This window comes from Corvus moneduloides, chromosome 9 (genome assembly GCF_009650955.1).
Source record: "Corvus moneduloides isolate bCorMon1 chromosome 9, bCorMon1.pri, whole genome shotgun sequence".
In the NCBI taxonomy this organism is placed as follows: domain Eukaryota; kingdom Metazoa; phylum Chordata; class Aves; order Passeriformes; family Corvidae; genus Corvus; species Corvus moneduloides.
Window position 1 is genome coordinate 27,835,316 of NC_045484.1, and position 11,633 is coordinate 27,846,948.

At 50.1% G+C, this 11,633-nt stretch overlaps 2 protein-coding genes across 3 annotated transcripts; one reads left to right on the forward strand and one right to left on the reverse strand.

Annotated features, from left to right (window-relative positions):
• The first annotated feature begins 216 nt into the window (after window positions 1-216).
• TMEM205 (transmembrane protein 205) lies at window positions 217-2,568 on the forward strand. Of its 2 annotated transcripts, none has more exons than XM_032117870.1 (3): window positions 217-1,721; window positions 1,811-1,974; window positions 2,185-2,568. In XM_032117870.1, exons 1-3 carry the CDS (start codon window positions 1,592-1,594, stop codon window positions 2,482-2,484), a joined length of 594 nt encoding a protein of 197 aa, XP_031973761.1. In that variant the 5' UTR covers window positions 217-1,591; the 3' UTR covers window positions 2,485-2,568. The 2 variants fall into 2 exon arrangements, with proteins under 2 accessions (XP_031973761.1, XP_031973762.1); XM_032117871.1 differs by having other exon boundaries at window positions 217-1,628.
• Window positions 2,569-2,981: 413 nt separating this feature from the next.
• On the reverse strand, window positions 2,982-10,849 carry TTC4 (tetratricopeptide repeat domain 4). Its single transcript, XM_032117869.1, is given in 11 exon segments — window positions 2,982-3,664; window positions 4,563-4,645; window positions 5,686-5,767; window positions 6,926-7,140; window positions 8,029-8,115; window positions 8,387-8,511; window positions 9,281-9,358; window positions 10,234-10,395; window positions 10,463-10,580; window positions 10,657-10,791; window positions 10,793-10,849. Coding segments are annotated over 11 exon segments (1,230 nt in total). The 5' UTR covers window positions 10,838-10,849; the 3' UTR covers window positions 2,982-3,564.
• Between the last annotated feature and the right edge of the window lie 784 nt (window positions 10,850-11,633).

The following is an 11,633-nucleotide window of genomic DNA, read 5'->3' on the forward strand; positions in this document are numbered from 1 at the left end:
CCCGCTGGGAGGCCCTGGTCAGCCCTGGCTCCAGCCTGGCTGGGTCCCTGGGGATGCAGGGTGATGGAGCAGGAGTGACCTGGGGGCACGGCAGAGCGCTGCAGCAGTGTGAGGCATCGTGTGGTTTGTGTTTTTGGGAGAAAACTGCAGCCCTGCAGCATCTGCTGGCCCTCAGGAGGGCATGGACAGCAGGACTGGGCAGTTTGGAGCATCCCTGGAGCGCCCATCTCCACTGCCTCATCCCACAGAGCAGCAGGCACCTGATGGTGACTGTCCTTACCAGCCTTTCCTAGAGCCCTTTCTTTGCCCTCCCCATGAAATGAACCTTCCCAGGACCAATTCAGCAATCAATCACCATTTTTCTTAATCCCTTCAAAAAAAAGAAAAAAATAAGGGGAACTACTCCCTGCCCTGAGCAACCTTCCAACCTACAGCTTCTTTGCACGAAAACACCTTGGAGCTCTCGGCTGCTAATTCCTGCATGGAGGCAAATCATTTGGAGAGGGAGATCTGGGACCTGGGGAGCAGCAGGGATCTGTGCTGGCTGCTGGCAGAGCCCATCACTGCCTTCCTGCCCAGGATGATGCAGGGAACAAAGCCCCACCTAAGGACCACGGCTGCCTTCCCTGGGCCCCTGCCATCCAGGGCTGCTGGAGGATGGAGCAGGGGAAACGTCCCAAAAATGCCCAGAAGCTTTAGAAAAAGAAAAGGCCATGAAGACAGCTGGGGATTTACAGGCCAGCACTCCAGGTTGGGTGTGGGCACCTTCTCCAGTGTGCTGCCATCATGAGAAGGTTTAAGGACCTGATTTTATGGATGCCTAAATAAATACATGGAGCTAATACATCACAATACAGGGTATATTTATCTGCTTTGCAGGAGTGGGATGGAATTAGACGGCGGTGTCTCTCGCAAGGCCAGCCCCGCTGTAATTCATGCCCTGAGGCGCCCAGCCGAGGGGAGGAGGAGGAGTTCTGCAGGCAACATTATTGATGGGCTACTCCCAGAAGCTTTTAATTAATTTTCAGAGCACTCCTTGCAGTGGATTAGGCAGCTCCTTCAAAGCCTCCCTCCACCCACGGCTGCCCGTGCTCCTGTGAGGGGTCTGGGGCAGCGGGGTGAGCCTGGGGCCCCCTGCTCCTCCGAGCCCCCAGGCTTTTGGTTAAACAGTACAGAAGCTGCTGCTGTTTTTAAACAGGGGGGCTTCTCCCGGCCAAGAGGCCTCTTTGGTGGCCACAGCGTGGGCAGGTGTATTTGTCAGGGCTTTTCTCTTCCCCTTTTTATTGACTTTCTGCTTGTTCCTGCTGCCAGGGGTCAGTCGGGGCGTTGGCTGAACTTTGCCAAAAGTCCACCCAAACCGGCTGGTTCCTAGGTGCTGACGCAGTACCCTGCCCCTGAGATATGAGGGGTTTGAGCACCGGGGTTGCAGCCCAGCCGGGTGTGTGGTGGTGAGGCTGGAATGGGGCTGTGCCAGCTCCAAAGCCTTCCCTGAGTAAGCAGATTGTGAACCTGAACTGCATTTGCCCTGCGAGCAGCAAGGTGACAGCAGCAACCACAGCTCAGCGCCGAATCCGGGGGTGACCTGGCTGACATGGAGGGACCTGTCCCCATCCAGGACGCCATGGCAGGTGACACGCAGCCCTCCAACACCATCAAACTGCTGCACCTGCTTTTCCTCTCCACCTCCTGGGGAATGCAGGTCTGGGTGACCTTTGTGGCCGGTAGGTTGGGCTCTGTTGTGCTCTCTGCCCGGGGGGTGGCACAGGGGAGGGGGCTTTGCCCCAGGACTTACCTGCTGTCCCCCTCGCAGGGTTTGTGATGAGCAGGCACCTCCCTCGCCACACCTTCGGCTCCATCCAGCGTGAGCTCTTCCCCTACTACTTCCACATCAGCTCCACCTGTGCCTTCCTCAACCTGACCCTGTTTGCCATGTCCCACCCCAGCGAGCGGCTCGGCGAGGAGCACACGACCCAGGTAGCCCCCTCTTTCAAACAGGAGCTGTCCACAGCCCAAACCCCTTCCTCTGCTCCACTCAGGCTGGCTTGCCCACGATGGAGACCCACGCACGGCTCCGGGTAGAAGCAGCCCGTTAGCACCCAGATTGCAGCGAGCCAGGGGGGCTGGGGGAGAAATTTAACCCACCACACGTGCGAGGTGCTCACAGCGGGCTTTGCTCCCTCGCAGATCATCGTCTTCCTCGTCTGCATCGCCGCTTCTGTGCTGAACACGCAGTGGTTCGGGCAGGTCACCTCCGACATCGTGGCCGAGCTGCACCTGGTGGAGCGCAGCCAGGGGCTGGGGCAGGAGGTGCGGCTGGCGGCCAGCGAGCCCCGCAGGCAGCTCCGAGCCTCCAACCCCAGCTACAGGCAGCTGGCCCGGCGCTTCGCCCTCTTCCACGCTCTGTCCTCCCTCTGCAACCTCTGCTGCATCGTGTGCAACGGGCTGAGCCTGTACCACCTGGCTGCCCGGCTCTCTGCCCTCTGAGGGCAGGACACTGCCAGGGGATGGCTGGCCAGAGCCCACCCCCTGCTGCCTTGCTGTAAAGCAACCCTGAGCTTGGGACGTTAAACTGCAGCATCCTCAGGTGGAGATACTCTCGCTGTATTTGTGCACGGTGCGGAAATTTAGGGATAGCGAAATGGAAATGTTTTCTCTAGAGCTGTCTGCAGCCGGCCTCCATGATGGAAGCAGGAGTGTTTTATGGCTGAACAGCTTTCTAATGCCCTGTGCATTAGCTGTGTCTAAAGCTGCAGTGTATTCCTGCAGTCACAGAGAGACTGCAGAAGAGAAAGAAATGAGAGATTGAGAATTACTTCTAATTAAAAGCCAAAAGCTAATACAGAAGCGCAGAAGACCCTGGATGTTGGCTGTACCAGTTAATGTAATGGATAAGGTTGTTATGTTGGGGTTTACAATCAGTGTGTGTCATTCTCTTGTATTTCACAGTCAGACAAAATGTTGTCTCATTCATTAGGCAGAAGTCAGCCTAGTTAAAATAGCCATGTTTATTGCAGGTTCTGCAGGACAGCCACTAAGGTATCAAAAGGGTCAGTCAAATACTGCTCCACACAAAGAGCTCTGCTGTACCCTGGCCAGCAGCAGAGCCAAGCCAGCAGCTGCTGAGTCCCAGGCAGGAACCTGACTGCATCCACCCCGCTGCAACAGGCAGGCACCTCCCCAGGCCACTGCTGTTAAACCCCAGTAAGGACAGCCCACCTCAGAAGAAATGTGTGATTCTTCTCAGGTGAGGAAGTACATTCCCAGCTGCTGTTACTGCAACCACAGCCAGTGTTTGGCACTGCTTCAGATTTATTTCAAAACCACATGCAGCTCATCATAGAGGAGACCTTCTGCAAGCCAGCTGGGTTTCCTTTTCAACAAATAATCCCCTCATGTTCTCCCCTTCGTTCTCCTATGCTGCTCCCCTGGAAGTTTCCCTGTGTGCCAAGATTATTTTCCTCCCCTGAAGAGTGCAAGGTATTTTTGTTCAAGCAGAAGTTTGCAGCCTGGAGCTGGGCTAACAAACAGCCTCTTGCACAGAACTCCTTGTTTCTTTCTTGCCCATTACAGTCGGTGCACCTTCTTGCCAGAGAAGTATTTCTTAGAGAAAGGAGAACGCTTGGCAAATACCAAAACTGTCGGGGTCCCGGCCTTTACAAAATACCTGTAAAGATTAAAAGGAGTCCTTGGCTTCCTTGCAGCTCACCCAGTGTCCTGCAAAGCAAGTGACTTCTGCCCAGCTCCATAAAGACTGACCTCCCAAAGGCTGGTGAGGAGCTTTTGTGCTGATTAGCAGAGCCTCTTGGAGCCAGGGCTATGCACATCTGAGGAATGTTTTATGAATCAACTCATCTCCCAACAGCTTCTTTTAATTAAAGCAGCTGCTATTCTCCCTCTGGAAGGAGGGTTCTTTTGCAACTGCCCTTGCAGCCTGAAATCTGAGGGCTTATGGACACTGCTGAGTTTTGTGGAGTGATGGAGATCCCACTCCCACTGCGACAGACCGAGCCCCCCACGCTGTGCAGCAGCTCCAGCCAGCTGCGAGATGGTGCAACTCAGCAGCACAGGCTGTACAGAAACTTTCTGGCTTCGCAAACAGCAAATTCTTCTCTCTCAATAACAGCACAACACTTTAAAGGCAGTTTCAGAGGGGAACAGTGCTGCGTGCTGCGCCAGGGGCTGCTCACGCAGCAGTATGAACAGCGAGAGCATTGTTAACCTTCAACATGCTCTTTATAGGCTGCTGCCTGGTTTTCCTTTTTTTATTTTTTTTTTTTTAAAGTAGTACTGTGTAGCTGGAATCTGGAATAGCCCTTCTGTGCTGCTCAGCTGTGCCCAGCTCCCTTTCCCATCTCCATCCAGTCCTGGAAAGAGTTGTTCACTTTTTTGGGGAAAAAAAATATGTAAGTCGCTAAAGCCAGGCACAAAATCCTTGCAGCTTATACCTTCAAGAGGTAGGACTATTAAGTCAGAGAAGAGTTAGGACTATTTAACAACAAACTGGACTTAAAGCTCATAGTTTTTGCCTTTTTTCCCCTGGACATGGACAGGTACAGCCTCACCTTTCGTGCTGCAGCACTTGTAGCAATGTGTGTTCTGGGTTCACCTCATACATTTCTTCTCTTTCTTCATCTTCAAAATAGAGCTGGAAAAGAATTTGGGGGATTTATTAAGGTACATGAAGGGAAGTACTACGCTGCTGAAAGCCCAGTAACAGCACACCATTATCAGCTGGGGGTTTATCAAACCTCTGTGGCTTGACCTGACTGTCGGATCAAAATTCACTGAGGCAGAAATTGTGTGAATTCCAAGTTTTCCCTATATAAACCAGCTTAGGTTCTCCTGGCAGTGGCAGCAGGAAGGCAAAATACACTGGCTGTTCCCATGCTTTACATGCAATCAATCCAAATCTAAGGGCTGCTTTTTAACAGGTGAGATGCAGCAATGTTATGTGATAAACTGAGTGGGTTTGGAGGTATTTGAACAAAATAGAGTTGATTTAAGAGATTAAAATCCAGCAACGGTGCCTTAGACTGTAAATACACATAGGTTTTAACCTGGAAAAGTACACAACCTCTGTCCTCCTGGACCTGTCTACCCACCATACACAGGGTTGTGCTGCTCCCTGGCATGGATGACACCGAAATGGAAAATGAAAAACACACATTCATATCCTTCTATGTACAATTTCAGAAAAACTCTCAGCCACAACCAACTCACAACCCACCTTTGCTAAAGTGTGAAGAGGGATATATTGTCTTGACGTGATTATGTGCTTAAGTAGTTCCACTTTGTTCCAAAAATAAACTATTTTTTAAATAATATTTTCTTATTTGTATTGAGCAACTCCACGATGCAATTGAAAAACCAAGCAACCTATCAGCTTGATGGTCTAAATCTTAATTATTGTTACAAAGATGGAATCTAAGCAATATCTATAAATACCTTGTGTCAAACACAATGTAAGTGGAAGACAACTTTCATTTTCATAAGTGAATTCTGTCAGCACATGTGGGCAATGTTTGAGTTTATAAGTGAGGGTAGCTCTCTCTTGTTTCACATCTGTGCATGACAAGCAGATGCCAACACTTTCATACCCTCAGAGCTGTGCATCTTCTCACTCCAGAAATAAAAAAAACCCACAACACAACAACCCTGAAATTGAAGGAAAGTCAAACTTCTCACCTCAAGATTGTTGGGAAGGTATTTTTTTTCTAAATCCCAAGGAGGCAACTCAGCAAACATCACCATTAAATGATCAATAAACCTAAAAGCCAAAATACACTTGGTGAGCTTAGACACAAAGTGCTCAGCTTCAAGAACTTGTACAGTTGCATTTGAATGATGGCAAAAATACATTAGCAAATTAAACAACAGACTTGGAAGTAAGTTTAGGTCACCAATAGTTCCTTCCCTTCAAACTCATCACTTTCCCAATGAATCCAAGGCCCTGTTGTAACTCAGGTTATTGGCTTCAAACTTGAGCACTGCAACAACAAATTATTTTTAGCTCTGCATTTTCACACTGAAAAAGATGTCAAAATAAACACCCTGCATTTTGTCTAAAATGGATTTTCCTTCGACATAGTCCCATGCTTCACCGGATCAGAGCAATTAGAATATGTTTGTGTGTCAAAGGCTTCTTTATTTTGGTACTTGAGGAGTGTTGGAGGCCAGTTTGTTCTAAAAATCCATTTCCACTTCCTTTAGTCACAAAAAGGCACAGTGAACACTACCATAAAAGTACAACAACTTTACTAACCTGCTTGCACTGTAATTTTAAGTCCTAAACTTATTAATAGATCTGAGGAATATGTCTTCCAACAAACAAAAAGTTACAAATTCCAAGTCTGTTTAACACTACAGGATCAGAAAATGAAGTTAACATCAAGGAGAGTGGAATTCCCAGCGTGCCAGTGGCTCGCTTACAGTCTGAAAGGCCTGCAGCACTTCAGTCAGATCTGGTGAAAGCCCTGAGGAGAACTTTGGGGTCACTGCTGGTTAGGAGAGGTTCCCTTTGGAAGCTTTTCATAATTTTTACATTTAATCTTTTTTTCTGAGACCCCATATTCAGAGGGCTTTGGAACAGCACCTTAATGAATCTCTAAAATCCACAGGTGTGGGTGGGTCACGGGTGTCCCTGGCTACTAATTAATTACTGGTCTGAGCTTGCACTGCAAGACCCTCAAATCACCCTGGCTAAATGTGTTTGTCTGCACTATAAATTTATGTAAATCACAGAACAATTCAGCTTGGAGAGGACCTCAGGAGGTCATCCAGTGCAGCCTCCTGCTCAAAAGCAGGGTCAGCTGTGCCATTAGAAATCTGGAACTGCTTCACCAGCATGGTAGTGTTTCACTTGCTGCCCGTTCTCACTTGCTCAAACACCTCCTTTATGCCAGAATGCTGTGGGCAATGCATTTACCTGGAGTTCTCATGAAAAGCCACAGTGAAATCTGTCTGCTCGTGCTCAGGGTACAGGAAGAGGACAGGCCAGTTCAGGCTGCCATCAGCATCTAAATGCACTTTTGCCCCCGTGGCACTGTCAGAGTGGAACCCATCTAAGGATATTTCAGCCAGGCCATCTGACACTTCCTCTTCTTCATCTGAAGGCTCAAGAACCAGCTTGATATTTCTTTCCTGGAGGGGAGGGAGGGAAAAAACAAAAAACCAACTGAAAATCAAAGAGTTATGGTGGGGAGAATAAGACCAAAAAATTAGCAGTCAGTAAAAGGTCAAATTATGTTGTTCTAATTAATGAGTGAGCTCCTAAACATGCTATCCAAAGCTCTCCCACAGTATCAGACTCAGGTGACTGGTCTTCCCAGTAGAATCCAGAACCTCAGCCAGATATCCAAACTCCTTATGAAACAAATGAGGAGAGGGGGGAATCCAGAGGAGCCCACACATGGAGAGAAGAGCCTGAGAAAACTTGTGGAAAGGGATGCATCTAAAATCCTTTTCTTTGGGGCCTAGCAGGCATCACTCCAGGGTGCAACTACGCACACCAGCTCCTGAGAACATCCAGTCTTCCAGAGAACTGAAGAAAGCTCCCTCTATTCCTTGGAAAGATAACAGCAGAAGAGATCTGACTGCATGCAAGAGCCCAAAATATTTTAATGTAGCCCAAACATTCACTGAGGAAGGAGAGGATACAGGACTGATTCCCTCCTCTACTCTACTGAATGGTTATCTTCTATTCTTCCACAGAATTAATGCCTGTGAGCAGCAAAGAAAGCCAGGTTCATTGGGCTGACATGATGCTACAGCCCAGCAGCCAGAGCACTCACAAAGCTCAGCCCATCTCCTAACACTGGGCCTGTATTCTGCATTAGTTGTTACCTGAAATACAGAAAGCTGGGAGCTGGGCTTAGAGCCATGCAGACAAGGAGAATCATGGTTTTAACTCATTTTTTTTGGCTTTAGCCCTCAAAAGCCAATGTATGAGAACCAACTTTTAGAGACAAACGAGAGAGCTCTTAAAAAAAACCCCAAACCACACAAAAACAGCCCCTCTCAGTGACTCACCTTTATTGCTGCAAGCAAAATTTCCTTTTGACACTGCTCTTTCCTCTCCATCGCCTTTGCTTTCCTTGCATCCCGCTCCTGAATTCGCTACATGTAAGAAAAGGAGGCACCACGGTCACACAGAGCAAGCCAGTGCCCAGCACTGCTCTTCCCTGGCAACGGGTGGAGAAACCAGTTTGGATCCCCAGGCAGGTCCCCTCCAGCTCCTTCCCCTGCACATCCCAACACACAACACCTGGAACCACCACTCAGTCCTGTTTGGGGACATCACACTATGCAGAAACCTGGATGGAGCATTCTCCCTCCAAGGATCCCAAAGAGACAAGCACTACAGATGACAAGCTGCCTTAATATTTACCTTTAATTTGTCAGCTTTAGCTCTCATTTCCACAAGCTTTTTCTCTTTTGAGTCTATTTGCAAGCCTTCCTCACACCATGCTATCGCTTCCGAGAAATTCTTTAGCTCCATGTGACAGAGAGCTCCTGGAAGGATTAATATTGTAAGTTTCTAGTGTTGGGGTCAGTGTACAACTACTACACAAAGTGGTGCTTATAAAGACAGTGTTTGGACTGGTGCTTTTGCACTAAACTTTTTTGTCTTGTGTGGTCATGTTCAACCAGAGACTTCCAGCAGGTAGGTTGAGAAGAAAATCTGAAATATTTTATCAGTTCTTGTATCATTTAGTCATAGAAATCAGCAGTATTATGCCAGAAGTGTCTGTTACAAACAAAATTTTATCACTGTAATTAACATTTCAGTATTTGTCTTGTTAAGAAAAAGAAAAGGGGGTTTTCTATGGAATGGGAAAAAAGAACAGATCCCAAAAAGCAGTATTGTGGAAAACAGGAAAAGTTACGCTGTACTCTACAGAAACAGGTCCAGTGCCTCTGATAGATATAGGAGATGGAGAAAGAAAGCATATTTTGATTGAAAATGCAAAGCAAAAGGCAGAGCTCTGTTTTGGGGAGAAACAGCAATAACAAAACAAGTGATCTCTTCCAGTAACTGCTTTCCCTTTCTAAAACGAATTCCGTCCAGAAGCAAAGTATGATGTCCACTCACAGTAATTTAGGGTTTATAAACACACTTATTAAACATACAGAAACGTGCAAGGACACAAAGCAACATGTAACAACAGCCTGTTTCAGGGCTGGTAACAATAACAGCACAATCAGTAAAGTTAACATGAGCCAAGTGTTTGGGAAGGATGCCCCTTGTGCTCCATGCAGAAACACGAACTTTAACTCTCACCTCTTATGATGGCTTTGAGATGGGTGGGCTTCAGCTTTTTGGCTTGGATGGCATCATTGAGAGCAGAACGGTAGTTACCTGTAAAGCAAGCAAAAGTGCTCAGAACCTTTCACTTGTATTTAAAATCCAACCAGATACCAAGGTGACAAAGTAGTTCATGCAGAGACCCTACAATTCACTGTTTCTCCAATCACAGTGAGGTGAGAGGAGGGTAAAAAAAGAGCAAATTAAGAGCAAGAGGTGAAAGGATGGGATCAATCATACACATGAGAGGTAAACAACATGGTGTGAGCAAAGCACCTCCCTACTACAACACATGGCAGCATTGAAAGGCCCAGAACACCTTCCCTGCTGTGTGGGCACTGTTGGTAGGATGGTGGTAGCTGTAAGAGAATCACAGAATTAATAAGGTTGGTAAACGACTCCATCATCAAGTAATGGTTTTAAACTAAAAGAGGGTACACTTACACTAGATAAAAGGAAGAAATCTTTTACAGTGAGAGTGGTGAGGCACTGGCAGAAGTTGACCAGAGAGGTGGTAGGAGCCCCATCCCTGGAAACATTCAAGGCCAGGTTGGACAGGGCTCTGAACAAACTTGTTTAGTTGAAGATGTCACTGCTCCTTGCAGAGGGGTTGGACCAGATGGCCTTTACAGGTCCCTTCCAACCCAAACTATTCTATGATTCTAAAACCCACCGGTTTTGCCCTGTCCTGGAGCCAAGGCTCGAGCAGCAGGTAACAGCTGGAAGGAGCAGAGCACAAACCCTGCACTCAGAGAGGTGCTGAAGTGAGCCAGCTCTTCAGGGTTCAAGGAGTCTCCTTCCCATGAATAAGCTACTTACTCTGCCGCATCACAGAACCAAAACAAACAAAAAGGAAACCCCAAATGGGGGGGAAAAAAAGCAGCTCTGGAGCGCGGAGCCATGCTCCCGGGAGGTCAGAGGCCCCTTACCCAAGTGGAAATGTGCGGCCCCTCGGTTCGTGAGCAGCACCGCGTCCAGCTCGGCGTCCCCGCACCGCCTCCGCAGCCCCTCCGAGTAGGCGGCCACCGCTCTCCCGTAGTCCTTCTCCTTGAAGTACTCGTTCCCTTCGTTCTTGTACATCCTGGCCAGCTCTGCGAGGATGCAGCGGGGTCAGGGTGGGACAGGGATCCCCCGAGCCCCAGCCCGGCCGCTGCGCACCTGCGGGGCTCTGCTCCTCGTCGAACAGCAGCGACTGCAGGCAGGCGAGCTCGGGCTGCCGCGCCGCGTCGATCTCGGCCGGGCAGCGCTTCATGAACATGGGGATGGCCTCCAGCTCCTGCGGACGGACAGACGGACACACACAGCGCCCTGAGCTCGGCCCGCCCGGCCCCGCGCCCGGCCCCCCGCCTCACCTGCTCCCACGTGTCGGGGTGCAGCGCTCCCCGGTACCGCGGCGGCTCCGCGGCCCCGGACACGCCGTCCTGCTCGGCCTCCGCCATGCTCCCGCTGCTCCTCCCGCTGCCGCCCGGCCCCGCCTGCGACCGCCCCCGCGGCATCAGGCCCGGCCCCGCTCCTTCCGATGAGCGCCGGCATCGCACCGGCCCCGGCATCTCACTGACACCGGCATCTCACTGACACTGGCATCTCACCGGCCCCGGCATCGCACCGGCCCCGGCATCTCACTGACACCGGCATCTCACTGACACCGGCATCGCACCGGCCCCGGCATCGCACCGGCCCCGGCATCGCACCGGCCCCGGCATCCCACTGGCCCCGGCATCTCACTGGCACCGGCATCCCACTGGCCCCGGCATCTCACTGGCCCCGGCATCCCACCGGTCCCCTCCTCAATCCCAGCCCCGTTCCTTCCGACCGGCCCCGGCATCTCACCAGCCCCGGCCCCACTCCTTCCGACCCACCGCCCCCACCTCAGCGGGGATATTAGGAAAATATTCTACATCAAAAGAGTTGTCAGGCATCGGAGCAGCCTGCTCAGGGAAGTGATGGTGTCACTGTCCCTGGAGAGATTTAACAGGCAGTGTACACGGCACCTGGGGACATGGGTTAGTGGTGGCCCTGGCAGCTCAGGTTAATGGTTGGACTCAGTGATCTTAAAGGCCTTTCCAAACTAAACTATTCTATTATTACAGTGGCACCGTATTTCCTCATGATCTCTAGATCTCAGACCGAGGAGCTTTGGCACAGGGTGAGGTGACTCCCTGCAAGGAGCTCCCTGTCCAGTCAGTGCTGCTGGGATGGCAGCAAGCTGTTCCTCACGGGAGTCCCGGGGCCTGCCATGGCAAGCTTCCACCTTCATGGGACCTGGGTGTTCTCAAAGATGCAAACAGAGGAAAGTCACCTTCCTTTATCTCTCTCTTAGAATCCTTCA